The sequence below is a fragment of the Macrosteles quadrilineatus genome, unplaced genomic scaffold, assembly GCF_028750875.1.
Source record: "Macrosteles quadrilineatus isolate MER2022 unplaced genomic scaffold, UCM_ALF_1.0 Scaffold_2__2_contigs__length_208266976, whole genome shotgun sequence".
NCBI classification, from domain to species: Eukaryota; Metazoa; Arthropoda; class Insecta; order Hemiptera; family Cicadellidae; genus Macrosteles; species Macrosteles quadrilineatus.
In genome coordinates this window covers 120,871,728-120,899,150 of record NW_026542595.1, presented here as the reverse complement: position 1 = coordinate 120,899,150, position 27,423 = coordinate 120,871,728, and the positions used below count along the sequence as shown (strand labels likewise).

Here is a 27,423-nt window from a genome sequence, read left to right as displayed (position 1 = left end):
CTACTCCGTTCACAATATTTAAGCGGTTTGAGGGGAAGTTCCCCCACCTTTTTTTGTATTTAATGTACCTTATGTTGCTTAATCAGCTGTTGAGCTATTATTTCAAAGGTAAGGGTCAAGTGGAGGTGATTCTTCCACTAAACCTTCTTAATATAGTGAATGAATAACAAAAATAACTACAGTACACAGAACAGAAAATCAGCTAACAAAAACAGAAAACTTATATATACCTCAAATCCAGATAGAAATTGAATTAAATTCTACAAGGACCTTCAGACTTGCCAGTAAATTGCTTAGAAATTGTGAGGAATAAATACAACCTGCAGACCAAGAACATTTTTATTTGCCTGATTGGCGTTTAACAAAAAATTGTCACATTTACCTTTGTTGTTGTTGCCTGACCTCTTGCAGGTAAGATGCTTGTGTCACCCTATGGATTTCTCCACCTTATGCGGCGTCTTCAGGGGTCTTCTTGAATTTATCTCCTTATTACACTACGCTATTGTCTAAATTTACAAAAATATTGATACATAAATGGTCACTAGTATAGCGGTAGGGTCGATCGGACAACGCGTCGATGAGTAAGTGGCGTAGTCATGGCAGTAGGTCTTTCTTCCTCTGTTTCAATTCTTGGACTAGGATTGTCAGCATTAGACTATTCGAGGTTTGACACGATAACCAACCAAATGGAAAAGGAAACAACCAGACATACATGACCCAACCAAAAGATACGTACGTATCCACCAACTATATGGGCAAATCAACCTAAAAATTCCAAAAGAGTTGGACACACCTACCTATAAAGTGAAAACCAACCTCATTCCAAATTACGCAATTCCTTATATAAAAGACAGGCTAATTTAATAATGGGAGAGTCACAAAAATATTTCCTATAACCACCATCTAACAACTAATACCATCGGTTACACCAACAGAACAGTTTATCAACGATTTAAAGAGCATGACACAAGTCATCATAACAGCTCTACAATTCTACAATTCCCGATTCCCTCACAATTCAGAACAAAACCGACACAAAATCCTTAGCAAAAGTACAAGAAAGCTACAAAATATAAATGGATCGAACACCCTCCTAAACAAAAAAGAAGACTACACCAGTCCTACAATTTTCAAATTAATATACGACAGCGTCATTGAAACGGACAAAACTGGAAACACAGCACCTAACCATCAGCAACAACAGAGATCAAAGCACCGACCATAAACCAGGGGAGTCAAACTACCCTCAACCATCAATCGGCCCTAATGCCGACATCCCTAATTCTAGAAATGAAACGGGGAAAGAAAGACCATCCGCTATGATTCCGCCACGTGTACATCGTCGCCGTCCGATTGACCCGACCCCAATACTAGTGACCATGTGTGTAAATATAAATTAGTGTAGTAATAAGAAGATGAATTCAAGAAAACACCTGAAGATGAAACACAAGGTGGAGAAATTCATGGGGTGTCACAAATATCTTACTTAGAAGAACTCAGGTAACTACAACAAAGGTAAATCTAATGCGTATAATTCAAGTTCTTGAATCTGGTATGGCAAAAGATATTTAAAATATTTAATTTACCTTGTAAAATGTATTTCTTATTTAAAACATTAGGTTTAGTGAGTGCATAGGTTTGCTGCTACAGGACAGTAAAGTGTGTTTTTAGTGAAATACTAAAAGCCGAGTATGAAATAAATCAATTTGCCATAAAAGAAAATTACTTAAGATTATTATTATTTTTAAAATAACATGGAAATTTCAGATTTACCGTTTTTCTCCGGAACCATATAAAGTATGTACAATTTAATCTACTAAATCATCATTTGGGTTTCCAAGCTTTACAAAAATGTTTTAAAAACAATTCATACATTTTATGTTTTAGGAATGAAAAAGAAAAACCAATTTTTACCGCAGCTCCCTAGAACTCCATCCTCATAGCCCAAGCATGCTGATTCGCAATTTCATTGGAATAAACGTAAGGTTTACTAAATGTTTACATCAAATATGATCAAAATCGAATTTTAGTTACGAAGTTATCGGTTATCATCCTAATGGAATGAATGCATTTCAACGGATGGTGTTTTTGTTCTCTGGGGACATCAAAACGAATAAGTCAACCTGTCCCAGGTCCGGATATTACGGTAATAGCTTATCCCCTATATTGGAAAAGGAAATTTGGTAACAGTCGGAAAAGATATACTTAATGGGTGCGTTCGAGCGCATCAGTTTATATTTTGAAAGCTATCTGTTCCCTCTGTGAAGAACACACACACCGCAGGAGCTTTCACCGGACTCCTGTGCATGGCTAGTCTACTAAGTCCCTTTTGTATCAACTTGATTATCTTAAAAACACTCATACATAAATACACTATAACACAAAAAACTAGAGTACTGTATTATACATTGTAAGTATATGTGCTACATGAGACCGTACAAATGATTATTTTACATAAAAGACATGGGTAACCCAAAACTACTCGTGTAACAAGTTACACAAAATAAAAAAAAGAATAATGAAAAACACATAAACTCTGGCTCAGTACCCTGTGTTAGAGAGCCGGCTATTCTCTAAACAAGGCAATCTAGGCTTACGCCAGTTATCTCCCTAAACATTTTACTTATTGTTTATATTTTACCTCTCAGAGCTCTAACTCGGAATAGAGGAGACTACGATCCAGTCTTGTTATTTCGGGTGGGTTAGGAAAGGGTATTGGGAGTTAGTGAGGCACAGCGCTGTATTAACCTTTTCGTAGCTCCTCCATTCCAGCCATACATCTGTGAATTTTTCCAATTCTATTTAATTAAGTCTAGCACCAAAATATTGTTACAAACAAAAAACGGAACACTCTGTGCAAACGATGTTAGAGTATACCATATTTTTTATACCCTTGCCTTACATGAATGGACAACACAGTACCGGTACCAAACAATAATTTAATACAAACAATAATCACATCACTATAGTCCGTTGACAAAATGCAGGCGGTTTAAGGGGAAGTTTTTCTGGGTTTCCCTACCACTTTTCTCTTAATGTATGTACAGCTGATTAAGCGGTTGAGCTTATTGACATCTGTCCAGCTATTGTTTCTGTTGTAATAATAATAACAATAATCATCCTGCTTCACGATCTAGTCATCCTAATGATTATTGGAACAAAGTTTGGAAGACTAGTGAAACCTGTAAAAAGATATGAGTGAAACTGAAAGGGAGAGATGTTGTAATAATAAGCAGATGTTAGAATTAACATATGTTTGCTTGTTTACTTTTCTATGTACTTTTCTATGTATGTAACAGATCGGAAGAATAACTTGTACAAGATATGAAACTGACTGGCATTTTGTGAATGGACTTTGAACTGGACTCTATCTATAGCTGCAGACAAGCCTACTGAGGCGTTTGAAGCTTTGTACGAAATGTATTTTGTTTATAATCTTTTGTTGCATGAATAAATAAATAATAAATACACTTTTATACTTTTAATGTTCATTCATTGTAATTTTATCTCAGTTAAAAATATACTTTTTCTTCAAGTCAAGTCTAATGAATTTTCAATAGACAAAAATAAAGAAATTAAAAGAATTAAATTTATAAATTAAATTAAATTGAATTAAATTTTATTAGAGTTAAATTTAAAGAACCCCCTATAACCACCAAACTTTTGTAAACGGAGTTTAATACAAAAAAAGATTAGAAATAAACAGAGCATGTTCCAATACTTTGCTTCCCAAAGTCGTTCAGAGTGGCGAGTCGGTCTGTACAGCCCTATGTGGTTATACTGTTCCTGTGACGGCGACACAGAGCAGGTCCAAGTCGGCAACTAGTACTCTCCCTCGATCTTAACAGAAGAAAGACAACATCATCAATAGTATCAGGGACATACTACCTGATACTTAGAATACTGATAAGTCACTCATAATACATATATGTGTCGCATATCTAACCACCGCTACTCTGATAGTAGGACCTGGGACCTAACTAATTGTACATAGTCTCTTTCAATGAATATTCTTTTAATTTTTATGGTAGCCTATAGCCGCTGGATAAAAGAATATTACAATAAAAGGTTTAAGTTACCTGTATCCGTCAAGAGATCCTGGTTTGTAGTTAATTGAGTACAGCCGTTTTGTGTTGTAAAAACACATCTTCACAGGTCAAATGTACATTAATTATTTATTCCATGGAATGGTCGTCATAAGGTTTAAAGTTCATAAAAATAACACCTAGACATACACGAATCGGACACATACGGTGCCAGTAGAAGGTAGGTCATAGGCGTTTTTGTATTTTTTGTATTGACCAATTTATGTTTAATGTTTCAAGTATGTGTATGTGTTATTTCTGTGAACTTTAAACCTTATCACGACCATGGAATAAATCAATGTACGTTTGACCTGAAGATATGTTTTTACAACGCGAAACAGCTGTAGTCAATTAACTATAAACATGACGGATACAGGTAATTTAAACATTTTATTGTAATATTCTTTTACATTCCCCTTTAACTCCAGGCCACAGCCATTGAAGTGGCACAATAGGATTCTAATCTAACAGCTGTTTAGTTTCAAGGCAGCTGGTATTTGTGTATTTTTTAAAACACAAAAGCTTGGTAACTGGGGCTACTAAAATGTTGACTCCACTCTAAATGCACTGTTAGAAATATATTTTGAATTCTACTTGTAACAAGAAGATTGTTCTCTTCTCAAACCTCATACAGGAAACAGATAAGCTCAATATAGCAAGAACCTTAAAAAATATAAGATACCATTTAAAGTGGCTATGTATTTAGCAACTAATAAAAAACCATTAATTTCTTTGTTTTAAATAGTAAATCATTTGTAAGATAGTTACCTCAAGGGACAAAAGTGTTCGGGGAGCCTGATGTGGGGCAGAATCCAGCTGCATTAAATCCCATGCTACGCTTTTGATTGGAAGACACCAGCACACCACTGTGATATTCCTGCAACAAGGCACATCAATACAAGGGGTTAAAGGATTAACACAATTACAATTAATTATATACGTTTCTTGTGAAATCAACCAAGTCTAGAATTATCTATCATTTGATCTTATTTAATTGTTAGTTTATTTTTCCAATTTATAAATCAGTTTATTTATGTAAAATTGCATGTTTACTGTTTTTTACTGTATATTTATCGGGTAAATGACCAGTTGCTCGGTAGCTGTGGACGAGTGAGTGTGTGTTGTGCAATGTATTAACAGTGGTTCTATATCAAAAATAGTAAAACAATGAATCCTTTACGTGATGTTGCAATGTGGCGCAGAATTAGGCAGCGTAGGATTGAGCGGAAGTACTGGATTCACCCAATTAATCAAGTTATTAATTGAGTAAAAAAACAACTTTTTTTCTTTACCCTCCAATTGTTCAAAATCCTCTCTCAGAGCAGAGCAAACTAGTTTCCACGCATCTTTCGTTTAGTTTCTGTCCTTATAATAGTTTAAAGTTTCATCCCACAGTACTGGGTTTGCTTCCCCTAATTAAATCAAATCATCATTGTCGATTAACACTTCAGTTGCTATTTTCGATCTACATGATAATTCATTTGATGCCATTTCCACTCACAACTGTCACTATCACTCCAAAAAACAAACGCAGTATGCAAAGTGCACAGAGAGAAGGTGCAACGAGAACTAGGAATATTGGGGAGAACGCACGACATCCGACAAAAATATTGTGGTGTGGGTGAACACCAATTTAATCATGTACGACATTGCGAGCACGACAGTCTGGCGACAGTCGTGGATCACAGATTCAGTGGACAAATGCACCACGACAGAATGATGTGGTTGTTAGACTGTAGTACAGTGGGCAAGCGCTCATAAGATCCATTGGTTTACTAATTGGAATGTGCAGGCCGATGTAAGGTGCGAGGCAATTGGCTTTTTTGGGGAGCGACAAAAAATTGTAAATTAAAACATAGTGATTGTATTTGCATGCGATTGTGGTAATCTTCTGATTATCCTCGCAGTCCTGTAGGCATAATTCTGACTATTTTCCTGCGGCCGTGTAGACATTATTATCATCTTCCATTATCATGGCAATATATGATATACAGGGTGTCTCAGACCACCCGGCCGGCTTGTATAGCTCCAATATGAAAGCAAATGGAAACCTAATTGCAACTGGAACCCCCTATTTTGACCCCAAGGAATTCAGCTAAATTATTTTCAACCCCAAAAAAGCACCCCAAAGGGCAGATTTTGGGGGGTGGGGGTGGTTTTTGGGAAATTTTCAAATGTAAAGGGGGGTCGTGTTATACCTCTTTTTAAAGGTCCTTTAGTCCTGAGTATTTTAGTGGAAAAAGATTTAAATTATCTTCATCCCTATTTACAGGGTGTTCAAAAACGTACAAAAAATAGACCTTTGAACTACTTTTCACTGTAAAGAGGTGGAATTTCGTGGGGGGTTCAAATTTTGACAACACTTTAATTAATAAATGAGCTTTCAAAAAACTCTAGTTTTAACCCTTTTTCTATCTTTTTACTTATGCTACGCATTTTCAAACTTTTTGAAGTTTCAAAAGCTGTTATCTCAAAAATTTCAAATAGCAACATGGGTTTCATTACAAACCACATTGTAGCCCTTGAAATTTGCTATAATCTTTGTATTTAATGTTCTTTGGTATCTTCATTGGTTAAAGAGATATAACGAAATTAGTGTATTTTAATGTTTTATTAAATGGTATTCAAAGTGTTTGCTGTTGCAAATGTACACCTCTAGGTCTCAATTAAAACAAATCTTGTCTAAAAAAATAAAATAGTACTCAGATTGTTGATCTTGGAAGATTGATAAAGGTAAGAACACAACTGCAAATATGCTTAGTTATTTTACAATTCCATGGCTCTAATAGTGCTTTGAATGAATAATTTGTTTGAATCAGCAGCCTACATACCGATGGACTTCTACAAATGCTTAAATTGCCTTCCAATTTGTTCCATGCAAACCCCAACTCTGTTTATGCACGTAGTACTTCTTCTCCACTATTATGGTACTGTATTGCTATTTTACTACCGCAGGTGCATTCACCTCTCGTACAGATCCAGTAAGTTCCTTATAATTTGTTTTATCTGATCAAACGTGACCAGTTTCACGCTCACGCTCATTGATTTCATGATGATTTTTTTTTTATTTACCAGTAGCATTTATAGACAGTATTCATTCAAAGCACTATTAGAATTTTGTAAATTGTAAAATAACTAAGAATATTTGCAGTTGTGTTTTTCCTTTATTAATCCTCCAAGTTTAACAATCTGGGTAGTATTTTAATTTTTTAACATAATTAGTTTTAATTGAGACCTAGACGTGTACATTTACAACAGCAAACACTTTGAATACCATTTAATAAAACATTAAAATACACTAATTTCGCTATATCTCTTTAACCAATGAAGATACCAAAAAACATTAAATACAAAAATTATAGCAAATTTCAAGGGCTACAATGTGGTTTGTAATGAAACCCATGTTGCTATTTGAAATTTTTGAGATAACAGCTTTTGAAACTTCAAAAAGTTTGAAAATGCGTAGCATAAGTAAAAAGATAGCAAAAGGGTTAAAACCAGAGTTTTTTGAAAGCTCATTTATTAATTAAAGTGTTGTCAAAATTTGAACCCCCCACGAAATTCCACCTCTTTACAGTGAAAAGTAGTTCAAAGGTCTATTTTTTGTACGTTTTTGAACACCCTGTAAATAGGGATGAAGATAATTTAAATCTTTTTCCACTAAAATACTCAGGACTAAAGGACCTTTAAAAAGAGGTATAACACGACCCCCCTTTACATTTGAAAATTTCCCAAAAACCACCCCCACCCCCCAAAATCTGCCCTTTGGGGTGCTTTTTGGGGGTTGAAAATAATTTAGCTGAATTCCTTGGGGTCAAAATAGGGGGTTCCAGTTGCATTTAGGTTTCCATTTGCTTTCATATTGGAGCTATACAAGCCGGCCGGGTGGTCTGAGACACCCTGTATATGATGGAAACATATGAGGCAAAGTTCTGATCTTTTTCTGCACTTGTGTGGACATTAATATTGTCTTGCGTGATAGCCGGGGAAGTCAAATTCTGATCACCCCTCGCAGCCATGTAGAAATCATTATATCGTCGCCCACGGTCGTATGGACACATGTGTGGACATAGTAATTGCCTCCCCCTACTGCAGCTAAGTGATTAAATTGGTGTTCACCCACACCACAATTTTTTTGTCGGATGTCGTGCGTTCTCCCCAATATTCCTAGCTCTCGTTGCACCTTCTCTCTGTGCACTTTGCATACTGCGTTTGTTTTTTGGAGTGAATAGTGACAGTTGAGAGTGGAAATGGCATCAAATAAATTATCGTGTACATCGAAAATAGCAACTGAAGTGTTAATCGACAATGATGATTTGATTTAATTGGGGGAAGCAAACCCAGTACTGTGGGATGAAACTTAAAACTATTATAAGGACAGCAATATAGACAAGGCACATCAAGGGGTTAAAAGGATTAACACAATTATGATTAAATATATAAGTTTCTTGTAAAATCAACCAAGTCTTCGATTTATATAGGATTTACTGATTATTCTGGACAAACGCCAGTACTCAGTTAGGTAATTCGAATCTATCATGAGATCTATTTTATTTGTTAGTTTATTTTTCCAAATTATACATCGAGTTATTAACATACTATTGCAAGTTTACTGTTTAATTAGTAATGCTGATCTGTAAATCCATTGTGTATCTTCATAGACTAAAACAATTAAATATAAACTGTCAGCCGAGCTGCGGTTACCATAGGTTATGACACACACCACTGGGAGCGCTGTGTAGTTACGGAGCATGTACGTCGTAACGTAAATCCATTGAGTATCGTATTCTTATCCATTTAAACATTTAGTTATTAGATATACGGAAAGTAAATAAAAGAAACGTCTTATAACACTTAAAACATATATTTACGCTTATACTGTTACTCACAAGATGGTAAATATACAAAACAGATGGTAAGTGGTGATCGATTTCGATTGGACACACCAATCATCATCAGACCCAATAGGCGAATATCGATCACCACTTACCATCTGTTTTGTATATTTACCGTCTTGTGAGTAACATAAGCGTAAATATATGTTTTAAGTGTTATAAGACGTTTCTTTTATTTACTTTCCGTAAATTTAATAACACGTACAATGCTGATCAAGAAGTTATTTAGTTATTAGATATGTAAAAAGCTACCTGCAAATGATAAAAAAGACAGCTGATATTAACAGCTTCTCGAAGCGGGAAGTTCATACTTGGAAGTAGTTGAATTACTTGCTGTGAGATTTTCTCAGGAAAGTTCACCCGCTATAATCGGAGAGATCTGAAACAGGATCAACGAACTATTAAAAGTAATCCTATCTTGACCTAAACTTACTTCTATTTACCTGAGTCTCTTCATTTAGTGGCATTTGACTTCCAAATCCTAAAGGGACAGTTTAATAGTTGGCAGTTATTTTTTAGATTAGTAATTTTAAATATGGAATAGCTTGACCTAAAATATGTTATTTGCTGACATCTTATATTTTCCATTAAACTGGCTTGGATACTTCAAAATATTCTATGAGTTGAGATAGGTAGTAAATTTCTGCTATCTACTTAGACTAGGTTGTATTACCCTATTATTGTTTCTGTTTGTAGAGTAGATAAGATACTTACTTAGGTAGTCGAATACAGCTCTGACAGTGGGTTAGAATAAGGTTCAAGGGATACTTTGGATAAAGGACACCCGTGGTAGGGAGAGGAGGTCCAGACATAATTATTTTTATCTACCTCTTCTCTCTACACACAAGCGCTCCCTCGGCCATGTTTAGGTGGAGGGCCTCCTGTTTCTACCACATAATATTACCGTACTGTGGTAGGGCCGTAACACAAGCTTAAGGTGAGAATTACTAATCAAAAGATGTTTTCAAAACTCCAAAAATTTTTTTGAATTTTGTCAAATATATCTTAGGATATAAGTTTTGAAATAATTTGAGGGCCGAAGCCCATTTATCCCTCCTTGCCACCCCTGGTAAGAACCTTAGAAGTTTAATCATGCAAAACCTTACATAGGAATCTATTTTATATCTATTTTTTGGTCAATTGATGTCCATCTGCTGAAGCCTAAGTAGATGGCTTTGCCTAAGTAGATAAGAGTTATATAATGGCTTTTCATGGTTAAACTTCTTAAACTTTTACCAGGCTACTGAAAAATGTTAATAAATAATGTGAAATAACTTAATACAAAATATATGTATATCCTACAATTATTCCCTAACTTAAAGAAGGCGTATTAATAACACCTAATTAAATCAAATCAAATCAAATCAAATCAATTTATTGACACAAATAACGTTACATTGGGTGCTTATAGCAGTAACTGGTGTCTTGTCAATTACATAAATCTTAATAATAAAATACAATGGAAAAAACATTTTACATAAAACATAGAAGATTACTATAACAATAAAAATGTACAATGACTAACCCAAGGAGGTGTCTGCTAAAAAGTCTGAGATGGAATAATAAACCTTATCCAGTAGAATTTCTTTAATTTTAACTTTAAAAACATTTACTGCCAATTGTTTAAATTTATTCGGCAAATGGTTGTACAGCTTCAGGCCTGTATAAAAAGGACATTTTTCAAATTTTGTTGTCCGATGGATTGGGTAACTGTAAAGGTTCTTGTTCCTAGTGTTGTATTTATTTTTTATTAAGAACTTTTCAAAATCTTTTTTATTTTCATGGACATAATTAAGGCTTTCATAAATGAACAGGCTGGGGAAAGTTAATATGGACTGATTTTTGAAATGTTTTTTACAGGAAGCCCTAAATTTAGCGTTTGCCATATTTCTAATGAATCTTTTTTGCATTGAAAATATCTTTTTACTATTTTTTGAATTTCCCCATAAGGTAATGCCATACCTCAAAATCGATTCTACATGGGAAAAATAAACTATTCTGATAACATTTTTTGATGCACACTGAGAAAGAACTGAAAAAGCAAAAAAGAATGATCTTAATTTTTTTAACAAATAATCAATATGTTCCTTCCAATTTAGTTTTTGGTCAATGATCACTCCGAGAAATTTTTGTTGTAAAATATCTGTCATGTTTGACTTTTGAAAAAATAAGACGTTTGTTTTATCACTGTTTAGTGCCAGGCCATTAGCTGTAAACCATTCACGGAGATCTTCCAAAGTTTTGTTAACTGAAATTTGCACTTCCGACATTGAGTTGCCTTTCACAAAAGCAGTGGTATCATCTGCAAAAAGTATTAATTCTGAAAGAATTTTTTGGGGCAGGTCATTGATATAGATGATGAATAATAAAGGCCCCAGAATTGAGCCTTGAGGAATTCCACATTCTATATTTATCCAGTCTGAATAGTACTTTATTCCCTTTTTTATGATGAGAGTTCTTTGTTTACGGTTTGCCAAATATGATCTAAACCATTTAAGAATGTTACCTGTTATTCCAATTTTACTAAGTTTGTGAATTAGAAGTTCATGATTGACACAGTCAAATGCCTTAGACAAATCACAGAAAACACCAGCTGCATACTGCGATTCATCCAAGGCCAACATGGTTTTGTTAACAAAATTTGATAGAGCTGTTTGAGTGTTCATGTTTTTTCTGAAGCCAAATTGGTAATTGTGAAAGAAAGAATTATTTTCAAGAAATCTACTTAGGTTATCACACATAACCTTTTCAAAAATTTTTGATATGTTTGAGAGTAATGTGATTGGTCGATAATTATTTATGTTTACTTTTGATCCCTTCTTAAAAACTGGAATGACATTACCATATTTAAGTTTTTCTGGGAAAACACCACTGCTAATGGATGCTTTTATGATGTTACTCAATGCCGGTGCCAGTATTAATGAATTTTGCTTCAATAACTGGACAGGTATTCCATCCCAGCCTGTAGAAGGTTTATTTTTCAGACCTTTTATTATTTTGCTAATGTAATCATCAGAAAAATTCTCAATATAAAAATCTGAATAGTTATAAGATGGATATTCTTTCATGGTTTCTATTACATTTATCTTCGGAATATTCAATTCATTTACAATGTTTTTAAAATGGTTATTGAAATATTGTGACACTTCCCTAGGGTCATCAATCCTGGTATTACCAATTTCTAGCTCTATACAAGTTTGATTGTTACTCTCTAAACCTAGCTGTCTCCTTGCTACAGACCAAGTAGCCTTTACCTTATTGTCAGACACTTTAATGAAATTGCTGTTGGCCTGCCGCTTAGCTGCTTTGACAACCTTGTTAAAAGTGGTTTTGTATCTCTTAACATAATTCTTAAAATCAATGTTACCACTTTTTTTAGCCAACATATGTAATAGTCTTTTCTTTTTTGCAGATATTTTTAAGCCAGGTGTTATCCACATTTTATTACACTTACTTGAATTACTAGAATTTATTTTAACAGATTTTAATGGGAAAGATTGATCAAATTTTAACAGGAGCTCTCTAAGAAAATTATTATAAATATCATCAGCATTGCCACTGGTCAAATTAAATTGTATATCAAGGATATTTTTTGAGAACTGTGCCATTGATTGCTCATTAAAAATCCTTTTGTTTACAGTATTAGACTTTCCTTTCTTTTTACAGAAACACAGTTCCAACATCAAACAATTGTGGTCAGAAAAACTTAAGTCTAAATTCAGAACATTTGATACATCACACACTATATTAGTTGCTATATTATCTATACACGTTTTGCTCTGGTTTGTTATTCTAGTTGGGCTTTTAAAATTAAATTGAAATCCATAACTTTCTACAATTTCTATGAATTTATTGGATATGGTGTCATTTTTTAGAATGTCAATATTGAAATCAGCGGCAATAATAATTTTTTTAGTTAACTTTTCCTTTTTGAGCAATTGTAGTAGAAATTCTAGTTTTGACAGAAATAAATTAGCATTATTGTATCTTGGAATGCGATAAATTGAAATAAAAACTAAATTATACTCTAAAATCTCTACAAAAGATCCTTCAAAAACAAACTTTTCATTAATACTAGCTAAATCCTTCCTTACTCTAAAATCTATACCGTTTCTCAACAAAATACAAGATCCACCTCGAGACATGTTCTCCCTAGCATAGAAATCTGCTAAGACAAAACCATTTAAAGAATTCAGCAGCGATACACAATCTGGTGATAGCCAGTGTTCATTTAGAGAAATACCAATTACATTGTTTGTGCTACAGCTTAGAAATATTTCTAACTCATTTAGTTTGTTTGACGCATTAGTGAAAACTCCCTCAATGTTAAGATGCAAAAATGATTTTTTAATGAAGTTACTTTGTTCTAGCAATTTATCTCTAAAAAAGCTCCAGGATGTGTATCGGTTGCCGGACTCTTGCAGTGAACCTGATCTTTAACAGTTTTGACAGAATTTTTAACCTGACAGTTGGCAAGCTTCATTTTTACCCTTTTTGACCTTCGCAGAAGTGTCGGGTATTGCTCCAAAGACAATATGTTAGGCATGGAAGTATCACTTGTCACTGCACTTTTTCCATCTTCCTTACACAGGACATCTCGGTAAAGTCGCTGCTTCTCTGTGTTTGGTGTGTCCCAGCCGTAGAACTCGTCAGAAGAGCTTGGAGATGTAGAACCCCTCCTCACGGTTGACTGTCTAGTGAGCCCTCCTGGCAAGCCATCCAGCATTTGGGTTGAAGTGGAATCAGTAATAGCAGCAGGAACAGTAGGGCAACTTGAAGAGTCTCGAGACTGATTTTCACATGAAGAACTTGCATCTGGAGATTCTGATTCAGAATTTAGGTAGTGGTGCTTGCAAATAAGCTTAGCAAGATTCTCTGACAGAATAGATTTACCATGGTTGTTCATGTGTAAGCCATGACGTGTGAAGTGTTCTCTTCTTTGCCAGTTTAGATGCACAATATCTATGTATTTCTCCTCTCTAAGCCGCCTTTGTAACACTCCATTAAAGAATTTTATATTTTTATGTGACAAAGTTGTGTCAAACCTTGCAGGAACCAAAACTACTGATACCTTGGTTGATTTGGCGATATGTTTAATGTCTGCAAGGTCGGGTACAGACTGCCTTTGCATGTCAGGCAAAATGTCATTCGTACCAGCAAAGATTATGACATGATCATCATGGGTGTAGCCTGTGGTAAGTTTCAGGATATCACTGGTGACATACTTAAATGGTGCTCCAGGACGAGTTATGGCCATGACATGTGCGCCTGAGGGTAGATGTTGTTGAATTTTTAAACTAATGTCTTTTCCGTGACTGTCGCTTACCACTAAAACTTTTCTGCTCTGCTTCAGTTTTTGAATCGGGATATCATTTGTAGGAAGATGATTTGTTTGAGGCTTGGTTGCATTATCCTCAATACACCATTTGTTCAAATTTCCAGATTTATACTTTTGTTGGTTTTTGTTTTCTTTCTGTTGAGTCATTTTCTTCTTAGGACATTTCCTATTGTAGTTTTTATTACTAACAATATTCACTGGAGGTATAGGAATATTAGTTTGTGGGTTATTGCATAGTTTGCTCCAATAACTAGAGAAAAAATTAAAAAGTTCAATCTTTTTTTGTAGAACAAGATCCATATTTTCAGAGTTGTTAGCAGTGCGCGGGTCTGAAGTTTGTGTCTGTAACTTAGATATTACACAATCAACGTTTGTTAGCATGTGTACACCACAATCATGTCCATTGTTTTGAGTACTTGATTTTTCTTCTTCAAGTTTTATGTCCTTCTTAAAGACTTTATTAACTTTGGTGGACACAGCAACTGCACTATCATGATTTGTTTTGTTGAGAGAGTCATAGTGCCTCCATGTGTCGTGAGTGAGGTCTAGTACAAGAAGAGACCAGTGGCTGCCACTACTACCACTGGTAGATGTACTGTTGTTCAAGGGGAATAGTATAAGCTTGTATTTCTTTAAGCTTAGTCCTACTATTTGACTCTTGACTGTGTCCAAATCTGCTAGCTTAATGAGTTGGGTGACTGAAGGCTCAAAGATGTAGACGTTCTTCTCTTTTGTACATTTTTTGACATGATTTGTCAAATAAAAAGAGATCGCCTCATCTCCTAACCATTGTTTGCTGTTTAAAATGTCCATCTTATATTTATTGCAGAGTTTTTCGGTTTCCTTCATTTTAGTCCAAGCAGTTTCTTTTTCTTTTTTTAATTGAGTTATAGTCTTCTTTAACTCCTCCATAGCGTGTTGCAGTTCAGATATTCTCAATTTTTGTTCATTTGCTTTTGTCTCATAATCAGCAAAATAACAAACAGAGTCTGTCAGATTATCCTTGGTTATTGATAAGTCATTGTTGTCAGCCTCAATCAGTTCTTCCATTAACGACTTATTTTTATTTTTGGAGTGTTCATATACATTTTCTAAATGTGAAAAATCTTGTTTTAATGTGTCATAGGATTTTTGCAATTCTATATTCTTGCTAATATCAATATTCCATCCCTCCAAGGTTTGTCCAAAGTAGTTAACTAGTTTCTCAAAAGGTTCCACACCATACTGATCAATTAGTTTATTTAGCTCATATCTTAAAGGAACTGACAAATCAGTGATTTTCTGATTAATGCAATCAACTGTATTTTCATCCAAGGTATTTTCTGTTGGGGAACAGTTTTCATTTGTGAATACTATTATATTCTCCATATTTTTAAAGAATATTTTTATTAATCCATTTCTTGGAAAGTGAATTATAAAATAAAATATTTTTTATTGTTTGTAATGATATAGGAATAACTGCTTAATATGTATATTAGCTAACAATGCAGTAAAAGGAAAAAATATCTAATAATAAAAATATATGTACAGTATGCAACATTTGAGGAATCAATAAAATTGGAATTTACGTAAAACTACACAACTTACCACTTTTTTTTTTTTATATGTGATTTCCTTAATCTTCTTCTTCTGGTTCTTTTAACTAATATTAACAATCAACTCAAACTATCCAACTTTATGACTCATATCTGAAATCGCGTCAAATCAACGTTCATCACTATGTCCGTACAACAATATCAGATGATTTGAAACTGGACATTAAACTTTTACCAGGCTACTGAAAAATGGCTTAATAAATAGCTTAGGCTTATACAAAAAAAACTTAAAGAAGGCGTATCAATAACACCTAGTTAAAGGAAAACAATATCTAATAATAAATACCCCTGTCACAGCAAACCTGCAGACTAATCGAATTTCCATTTGCCTGATTGGATTTACACTAAAATGTCTACTTAAAAATATAAAACTTATTTCCTATAGAATTAGTTTAACAAGTACTTAGGTTTGCTGCATCAGGGAGGGCAAAACTGTTTTTTTTTTTTTTGTAAAATGTTAATAGTTAGTAAGAAATAAAAAAATTTTCCAAATTTGACCAAAATATGTTCATAAACAAGCAAACTACAACTGTTTACTTGTTCTCCATAAGAATAACATGGGAAATTTAAATTTACATTTTTTTGGAATTTTCTTCGTAACCATTAGGCGCATAATAACACTTCAATATACCGTACTAAATTATTTGTTTTTTTAAGCTCTACAAAATGGTCTGGAAAGAAATTGCTAAATTTTATGTGTTTTGGGTCAAAAATGGGAAAAACCTCTTTTTACACCATAAAAACCCCCGTAAACCCCCGTTCCCATAGTCCAATCATGCTGGTTTGCGAACTGGTTCAAGTTTATCCCGCCTTACACCTTCAAACAAAATTTTATCAAAATCGGACAAAAATTACTCAAGTTATCGGATGGACATATATATATATCCATATATAGATATATAAAAATTTGAGCGAATGGTGTTTTTGGCCTCTGGGGACATCAAAATGAAAAAGAAAATCGGTCCCGGTCTTACCATGAGACCTACGGTAATAGCTACTTCCCTATAGGGAAATTCGCTAAAATATATGTACAGTATGCTACATATTTTGGGAATCAATAAAATTTGAACTTTTGAATAACTACACAACTTACCAGTAACTTTTCATGTGTGATTTTCTTCCTCTTCTTCTTCTTATTCTTCTGGTTTTTTAAACTAATATTAACAATCAACACAAACCATCCATCTTTATAACTTATATCTGAAATCGCGTAAAGTGACGTTCATCACTATGTTGTCATTAGCTGTATGGGCTATTAATTAACAGCTGTGTCTAAGGAACATGTCGGCCTTAGTCACTAACAAGACTACAAGATCGCGCCACTCATCCTACACTCATCCTTCACTCATATTTGGGTTAAAATATGCACATATTGGCGTCCCCATCTTAAATAACTGATAACTGAACTGATAATTGTTCGTGCAACAATATTAGATTATTTAAAATTGGACATGGAAATAAATATAAGTACACACACACAAAACAAACAAATAATTAAGCGTCTTGAATTTGAAGATCTGCTCTCGAAGATGTCTCGTAGAGGATGGCCTGACACTAACCTATCATAGCTATAAAGCCTTTGTAGGCTACTGTAATAATATCTTAATTATCTTCCTAACTCTCTATCTGATAAAAAGAACCTGAACATCCCTATTCTGTCCTAGGACTTATGGCTATTCTATTCATGAGATGATATAGTAAAACTTGACCTAACACTATATACTTTAAAAAACCTAAAAAAATATAATCTGTTCTAAAACTTTATGGCTAACCTATTCATAAAAAAATATAGTAAAATTTCACCTAACACTATCTAATAAATAAACCTGAAAATCCCTAATCTGTTCTAAAAGCTTATGGCTAATTAATTCATGAGAAGATAAAGTAAAATTTCACCTAACACTGTATATTAGAAAAAGTGAAAATCCCTGATCTAATTAAAATTATAAATAAAATGAATTTAGTTATCTGTGATAACTCTAACCATCCCTAACCTCTTTCTAATAACCTAAAACTAAACGACGGGGATTTCTTCAGTGAAGCGAAGATTCAATCCGATGAAGGTCAGAACACATAATGCACACAAAAGGAATGTTGCTACCTTTGGTACGACAGCAACTCGAAACCTGCAAATAGCGAAGTCCAAGTGAGCAAATTTTGTGAGTTTAAGTCCGGCTTAAAGTTGTAATTCATTCTATGACGATCTTCTCCCAAAAGTTGACACCCATTTCAGTCGGAAAGATCTAAAACAGTGTCAAAGAATTGTTAAAATGAATCCTAACTAGACTGCCACTTATTTTAAATTACCTGTGTTTAATGATTCTACACTTTTTGGTGGTCCCACAGTTATGGTTTGATTAGCCTTGTCATAGTATTAAAAACACTAGCTTGACTGGCAATTAATTTTAATTATCTGTGTTAAATTTTTATGTATCCCACCTTTAGAGCCACTTTTGTAGTATTCAAAAACATAGTGAAAGAGAATTGACGCTTCGACCATGTTCCATGATTAGGTTTGTTTGGCGTCAGTTTTCAGCATCAGCCATTAATGTCCCTTGCCAATTCATGGAGGAGGGTTTGATTCTAGCATATCTCAACTAAATGTTCTATCCACATTGTTGAACAGGTTACAGTCTTTTTGAAGTATGTCACTTATTTGCTCCACCACTGACAAGAGCGCCATTGAACCAAATATGCTAAACAGTTCAACTAAAAATGTTTACTCAACCAAAGTTGAGAAAATAATAATAAAGAATGTTGTCTGTTGTCTATCAGCTCAATAAGGCTAGAACCTGTCCATCAAATGATGACTTAATATCGGGTAGCTCATGAAACTTTTTATAGTGTTAATGTATGAAACAAGTGTTGACCCATTTGTTTCTCTTAGGATATCAAACATAGGATATTCACCTGCGATTTAAGTGTTGGAGGAGGTTGACGTAGTGAAGGCTACAGTTCCGTTATTTCCCTTGATAAACTTTTGCTATGGTTGACAGACACCACAGTGATATGCCTGCAACAAAGTACGTCAGGAGGTTAAACGATTATTTCTTGTAAAATAAACCTAGTTGGTTTAGAATTTTAATAACCACATATTCTTTCACCATATATTGATTCTTCTGATTTGTCTGGACCAACACTAGTGAACTGTCAGGTAATTTTAATTGTTAGTTTTCAATACCAAATAATGTGTTGATTTATTGTTTATATACTATAGACAATTTTCTAAAACTATAGGCAAAGATCTAAAACAGTATAAAATAATTGGTAAAAGTTATCTCAAATTGACAAGCACTTTCTTTCAATCGCCTGTGTGGAACGATGCAATCTGTTTTATGTTGTTGGCAGTTAAATGTAGTTACCGTACTAAAAATGGGGAATTTAGGTTTTTACCTAAAACCCTATTCATTGACATCCAAGGTGGAATCTTCTTTCACAGCATTTTGACTAAAAAGCTTAACTGTCTGAAAGCTTTGCTTTGAATAGAGAAGAAAGACATTTTTATTTAGGTAAAGTTGGTTAAATCGAGGGTGTCTTTGAACCTTGTACGGGAAACAGATCAGCTCGACGGAGCAAGAACCTATCTACAAATTAATATTATTACCTTAATATTATGTAGCTTAAGAAACCTTTTACATTGTCAATGTACGTAACAGCTGTTGATTTGTTTGTTTCTATTAGGATATCAAACGTTGGCTACTCACCTGGCACCAAAGTGCTGAAGGAGATGGACGTAGTGAAGGCTACAGTTGCGTTGATTGACAGACACCACAGTGATATGCCTGCAACAATGCACGTCCAGAGGTTTGACTAACAGCACACTTCCTTTTATACTACAATATTAATTATTATACTTAATATTAATGAGCACCTAGCTTTGCTGCTACAGAGAAGGTGTTTTTAATTGAATCATTGATAGCTAATTAGTATGAAATACAAGGATTTGTCAAATTGTATTACACCCTATCCATAAACAAGCAAACTACAGCAGTTTACTTTATTCCCCATAATAATGAGCATAGAAATGTTGAATTTACACTTTTTTTACTTTCTCAATAACGGTAAGGCGTAAAACAACGCTTAATGCACTGTTCTTAAGCTCTATTAAAGAGATTTAGAAATAAATTGCTAAATTGTATATTTTTAGGTTAAAAAATGGGAATAACATATCTTAATCCCATAAAACGACCCATAAATTCCTGTTTCCATAGTCAGATCAGACTGGTTTGCAACCTCGTTTGAATAAACATGTTTACACGATACGTTTAATAGTTTGTACCTAGTTTAAGATTTATCCGATCATTTTTGCATAAGTTATCGCACTAATGGACATGTATATAAATATATATAGATAAATTTGAACAGATGTTGTTTTTGGCCTCTGGGGACCTCAAAACAAAAAGGTAAATCAGCCCCTGGTCCAGGTCTTACCACGACCTCATAAATAGCTAAGGTAATAGCTCATTTTCTATAATGGAATATTCTTCAAAATCAAACAAAATTACCTTAGCATTTATCAGAGGATACAGAGCTCACATCGCCTTTGTATAGGAAGTTCTAAGATGTCAGAACGCAGATTCTACGAATTCCCCTGGTCATACTAGTCGCTCACAACAATTGTAAAATCTAAAACAGAGTCTTAAAAGACAGTTTTTGGAAGAGGGCAAGAGTTATATCAACTGAAATAGATCCTACAAGTAATTGTTTTTGTTCCTGTACTTTGTATGTTTTGTACTTTATATTCATGCCTAGTTTTGTTGATAAATGTTTGGTCTACACTCAACTAGTGTTTGCTGCAAACTACTCTCCTGAAAAATTTTTCTCAGAACAGTCATGGAGGAAAGAGAGGCACTGTGTTTGTATAAACACAAGTACCGTAGTAAAATATGATCAGTAGCATACTATGCATTTCCACTTTGTCCCTTACCCTATGTTTTCACTTTATATGTGATATTTTCTTCAATAGTTTCATATGTAATAGAGTAATAATATATCTCAACTCTGAAATGACCAGACTTTAGAGTCTGCAATAAATGTAGTGCTTGGAATCAGTTGGATTACAGGTCATCGGTTCCCCTCGTAACAAATTCACAAGCATGCACGTCAACATTTTATAGGACAGGACCCAGAAAACTTGGATACTTGAAATATTCTGAGTTGGAATGGTAAATTTCTGCTATCTACTTACACTAAGGTTGTATTGTTTCTGTTTGTAGAGTAGATAAGATACTTACTTGGGTAGTCGAATACAGCTCTTATGATGCCTTTATGGAAGCTAGCAGGATGAAGAGTAGAAAGTAAGGAAATCATGTCAGTGGGTTAGAATAAGGTTCAAGGGATACTTTGGATAAGGGACCCGTGGTAGGGAGAGGAGGTCCAGACACAATTATTTTGATCTACCTCTTCTCTCTACCCACAAGCGCCTCCTCGGCCATGTTCAGTTGGAGGGCCTCCTGTTTCTACCACAATATTACCGAACTGTGGTAGGGCCGTAACACAAGCTTAAGGAGTGTATTACTAATCAAAAACTGTTTTCAAAACTCCAAACAAAATTTTAATTTTATGAAATATATCGCACGATATGAGTTTTGAAATAATTTAAGGGTCGAAGCCCATTTATCCCTCCTTGCCACCCCTGGTAAGAATCTTAGTAGTTTTAGTAGTTTAATCATGCAAAACATCCCATAGAAATCTTTTTTATATCTATTTTTTGGTAAATTGATGTCCCCATCTGCTGAAGGTGTATATAATCCCCTATTTACTGGCTTTGACTAAGTAGACAAGACTTATATAATGGCTTTTCATAGTTAAACTTCTTAAAATTTTACCAGGCTACTAAAAAATTATTTAATAAATAACTTAATACAAAATATATGTATATCCTACAATTATTCCTTAACTTAAAGAAGGCGTATTAATAACACCTAGTTAAAGAAAAACAATATCTAATAATAAAAATATATGTACAGTATGCAACTTTTATAGAATCAATAAAATTTGAATTTACAAAAAACTAAGCAACTTACCCCTATTTTTTTATTTGTGATTTCCTTAATCTTCTTCTTATTCTGGTTCTTTTAACTAATATTAACAATCAAATCAAACTATCCAACTATATGACTCATATCTGAAATCGCGTCAAATCAACATTTATAACTATGTTCGTGCAACAATATCAGTTGATTTGAAACTGGACATAGAAATAAGTATAAAAGCACGCACACACACACAGAACAAACAAATAACTAAGCGTCTTGAATTTGAAGATCTGCTCTCGTAGATGTCTCGTAGAGGATGGCCTAGCACTAACCTATCATAGCTATAAAGCCTTTGTGAGCTACTGTAATAATATCTTAATTTTCTCCCTAACTCTCTACCTGATAAAAAGAACCTGAAAATCCCTATTCTGTCCTAAAGCCTATGGCTAATCTATTCATGAGATGATATAGTAAAACTTGATCTAACACTATATACCTAAAAAAACCTAAACATTTTCAATCTATTCTAAAACCCTATGGCTAACCTATTCATGAAAAAATATAGTAAAATTTCACCTAACACTATCTAAAAAATAAACCTGAAAATCCCTAATCTGTTCTAAAAGCATATGGCTAATCAATTCATGAGAAGATTAAGTAAAATTTCACCTAACACTTTATAATAAAAAAACCTGAAAATCCCTGATCTAATCAAAATTTTAATAAAATGAATTTTGTTATCTGTGATAACTCTAACCATCCCTAACCTCTTTGTATTCACCTAAAACTAAAAGACGGGGATTTCTTCAGCAAAGCGAAGACTCAATCCGATGAATGATGGCAGAACATATAATGCACACAAAAGGAAAGTTCCTACCTTTGGTATGACAGCAACTCAAAACCTGTAATAGCAAAGTCCAAGTGAGCAAACATCATCTAAAAATTAGATTTTGTGAGTTTATAATTACAAAGATATTCCAATATTGCCTTTTAAATTATATCTATTTGGTATCTATTTACCTACTAAACTGAAATGTTGTATATTATATGTAATTATTGCAAATTACATGTACACTTCAATGCAAAATGCATGAAATAAGATCCCATGGAACCAAAAGGTTGGTTTAAATTTAATGAAAGATTATGACTTTGTTCGTAGATAAAGTCTCCATCAAACTGACGTCCCAGTAAAGCAGGCTAATTCAAATAAGACACCTGAATTCGTATTACTTGCGTTTTTTAAAATATCTTTCATCTAATTGATTTTTATCAAACCATTTTACATATTTAGTTACAAGAAATATAAAAAAATTACCTCTAATTTTTACAGAAGACACCTGATGTCAACATCTACGTATAGGAAGTTCATGTGTGATCCTCTTGAAAAATTTAACGCGCACGAAAAGTCGGAAAGATCTAAAACAGAATCAAAGAATTATTAACATGTATCCTAACTTGACCGGCACACACTTCTAATTACTAGTGTAAAATGATTCTACTATTTTTGGTGGTCCCACTAATATAAGATTATTAGTCATGTAAATCCTGTATTTGTTTGGTATTCAAAAACATAGTTTCAAAAATTGACAACTTCATATTGTTCTGTGATTAGGTTTGTTTGGTCTCAGTGGTCAACAGCTACATCAGTCACCGATCCATAAAAAAGGGCATAACTCTTATCTGTTTTTAACTAAATGTTCTATCCATATCGTCTAAGAGGTTATAGTTTTTATGTAGTTTGGCATTTCGCTCCACCACTGAAAGAGTTTCCTTGAATCTTATGTGGGAAACAGATCATAATCCAGTAACCTAACGCATTTTACCTTGCATGAAATGGGGTAGTAGGTTTCTTTTTTTATGTTGTTTGTAATAGTACCGAGTTGCTAAATCCAAATTTTCGACCTCGGCGACCTTCCGGATCACCTCCAAAAACCTTAAAAACTGGCAGAATTACGCACTATTTTTACGTTTGTCCAATTTTGACCATGAAGCATCACTTTTTCATAAAGAACAACCATAACCATTTTTAAAGTATATTAAATTACCTATCACATAAGACCAAAATGGTTATTACAGGCCTAATAGTTTTCAAGATATGACTCCACAAACAACGACTAAAATTACAAAATTTTGAATTTTTTTTAATGTTTGGCTAACGTTAACCCTTAAGCATAACTTAATCGTTATTTTTTACTAAAACAACCATAATAACTTTGAAACTGCATAAAATTACTCACAATTAAAGACCAAAATGGTTATTATAGGCCTAACACATTGAGAGATATGCCTCTTCAAGGTTCATAAAATCTTCCATAAATGTTTGTATTTTAAGATTCAAGTTGTTCAATTTGATCAAATTTTATAAAAGAACCATAATAAGAATATAAACAAATTTATTTAATTTCAACAACATAGTATAAGTTTTTTATGGAAGAAATCTATTGTAATTAAAATGTTTATAAAGTACTATCAAGAGGAATTGATATAAAGAATGAAGATGCAACAGTGAAAAAAGGTTTCAACTTTGCTGTCGTTCTGCCATGCAATATATTACTTCTTTTATGTCAGGATTTACTGGCACTCCTCAGGACCTCCTGTCCTGTCTGTGCTGTATGAATTGAGCAGTAGTGGGGGGAAGGACCAACTTGTTCAAACTACAGCACTGACACTAGAAGGACATGGGTATAGGTATCCTTACATGAGCCGGATAACAGATAAGGAACTCTTACACTGGATCTGCCTGCCTGCATGCTTATGAATTTTCACAATTTCTTGATAAGGAATAAGATTAAACAACTAGCATTAAATCAAGAGGACAGATTGTAACAAATTTCGAGAATTTAATTGAAAATAAGACTAATAATATGATTTTTTGGGTGAAAAAAGTTGTCTCAATTTGAAATTTCAAAGTCCTATAACTTCTGAACGCTTCAACCCATCAATTTGGGATTACCTGCAGGATATTATATAATTCAAATATCTACAATATCTGACCAAAAAACTATATGTCATCATGAGTCATATTATGGTTGTTTAGATAATAGTGACCACAGGTGTCCATAGTCCCCTTGGCACTGTGGGTGGTCTTTAGCTCTTTCCTGTGTTAAAACTTAATTCTTGCGTAAACTATAGGCTTTTATTGGTATTTTTTTCTTACTTTGCTCCAACTAGTACTCTTTTGATATATGAGGTTTTAAAAAGTCAATCGTGATTAATTTGAAAAATATTAACTAATAATGTATGATTTGCACAACACAACTCGCTTAAATTCTTGTAAATCTGACTTTGTTTTTGAATTATGAAGCAAGCTAGCTATTGACTTTTTATAGTCTAAATTGGTTCTTCAGTTCTTGGATCCTTCAGTGTAATAAAGCATTTTCAAGTGTTAAAAATATATAAACTGCAAGGAAATATAAAGTAAAATGTTAGTAAAAATAATTTGTAGTAGGTATTTTGTTTACGTAATGTTTTTCACTCATTAAATATGATTTTTTGTCTAAGTTAGAATTGTATTCCATTTATATATTATTTGTGTAATTTGTAATACCATAATCCTATTCAAAATTATTAAATTTAAGCTTTTTGCCATTTTAAAGTTGAAATAAGAAAATCTGTTACGCAAAATCAATGTTTACGTTATGTTTTTCACCTATTAAGTAAGCTTTATTTGTATCTTATACTTGTATTTTATACACTTTTTATGCAATTAAAAAAGCCATAACTCTATTCAAAATTATATAATTTAAGCCAATATTAAGCATTTTAAGGTTTAAGACACAAAATGTGTTAGGCCAAATTAATTAATTTACGTTATATTTTTGACCCCTTAAATGGGGTTTATATGAAAAAAATATGATTGTAATCCTTTTATACACTCTTTATACTATTACAAAAGCCATATTTGTATTCAAAATCATAGTATTTAAGCCATTATTAGGTATTTCTGTGTTGTAAACAGTTTAATTTAAAATCAAAATTACGTAAAAATGAATACCGTTCGTCACACAGGCCTGTGTTCTATCCCCGAGAACCATTTATTGTAACAATGTATGTGAGTATTTATGTAGATAGATATAATAGATTTATTTCCATTTAAAAATAAATTGTCAAAACACAATCTGTACTTGAAAAGAAATAAATTTTTTATTTCTTATTATATGGTTCTTTTATAAAACTTGACCAAATTGAATAGCTTGACAGTTTTGAATCTTAAAATACAAACATTTATGGAAGATTTTATAAACCTTGAAGAGGCATATCTCTCAATGTGTTAGGCCTATAATAACCATTTTGGTCTTTAATTGTGAGTAATTTTATGCAGTTTCAAAGTTATTATGGTTGTTTTAATAAAAAATAACGATTAAGTTATGCTTAAGGGTTAACGTTAGCCAAACATTAAAAAAAATTCAAAATTTTGTAATTTTAGTCGTTGTTTGTGGAGTCATATCTTGAAAACTATTAGGCCTGTAATAACCATTTTGGTCTTATATGATAGGTAATTTAATATACTTTAAAAATGGTTATGGTTGTTCTTTATGAAAAAGTGATGCTTCAGGGTCAAAATTGGACAAACGTAAAAATATTGCGAAATTCCGCCGATTTTTAAGCTTTTTGGAGGTGATCCGGAAGGTCGCCGAGGTCGAAAATTTGGATTTAGCAACTCGGCACTAATACAAACAACATAAAAAAGAGAAACCTACTACCCCATTTCATGCAAGGTAGACCCTGATTTTTATAACAAGGTTACTGGGTTATCAGCTCAATATGGAAAAAATGTTAAAAATTCTTAAGAGACATTTTACAGTGTCCATGTGTGTAACAACTTTTAACAATTGATTTCTTTGTTTAAATTAGGATATTCACCTTTGAGATCAAGGAGCCTGACTTTGGGGCAGAATACAGCTGCATCAAAATCCTTGCTAATCATTCGCAGACACCGCAGTGATATTCCTACAAAAAAATACGTCAAGAGGTTAGACAATAACCACACTTACTAATAAATACATTTATTGTACAATCAACCTAGTTTAGAATTTTATTTACCATATATTCTTTCACCATAAATTGATTCTTCTGATGTTTCTGGGCCAACACTAGTGAACTGTCAGGTAAATTTAATTGTTAGTTTTCAATACCAAATAATGTGTTGATTTATTGTTTATATACTATTTACGATTTTCTAAAACTATAGACAGAGATCTAAAACAGTATTGAATAATAAGTAAAAGATATTTTGGAGAAAGAATTTGAGTGCTGTATGACTAAAATTATACTAGATGGTATGTCGTTTATATTGTTAGGGTTATATAGAACTCCTGAATATAAATATATCCAACCTTTCTTAGCAAAACTAGATATTACTCTAGATTTATTAACAAAAAAGTTCAAGAATCATATTGGCAGGTGATATAAATATTAATGTTTTAAATCATGATAATGTGTACCATCAATTTTTAAATATCATAAATATATATAACATGTCTTATAGGGTTGACTTTCCAACTAGGATTACTGATAAATCAGCTACTGCAA

The 27,423-nt window shown here is 33.2% G+C and overlaps 1 protein-coding gene across 1 annotated transcript in view; it reads left to right on the top strand.

Moving 5' to 3' along the window:
- The window catches only part of LOC128984828 (uncharacterized), a 36,191-nt gene extending 9,304 nt beyond the window's left edge, over positions 1-26,887 (top strand). Inside the window, exons 3-5 of the mRNA XM_054404196.1 lie at positions 19,595-19,717; positions 21,130-21,210; positions 26,746-26,887. Coding sequence (XP_054260171.1) covers positions 19,595-19,717; positions 21,130-21,210; positions 26,746-26,836 — 295 coding nt within the window. The 3' untranslated portion in view covers positions 26,837-26,887. The remainder of the gene's footprint in view (positions 1-19,594; positions 19,718-21,129; positions 21,211-26,745) is intronic.
- The last annotated feature ends 536 nt before the right edge of the window (positions 26,888-27,423 follow it).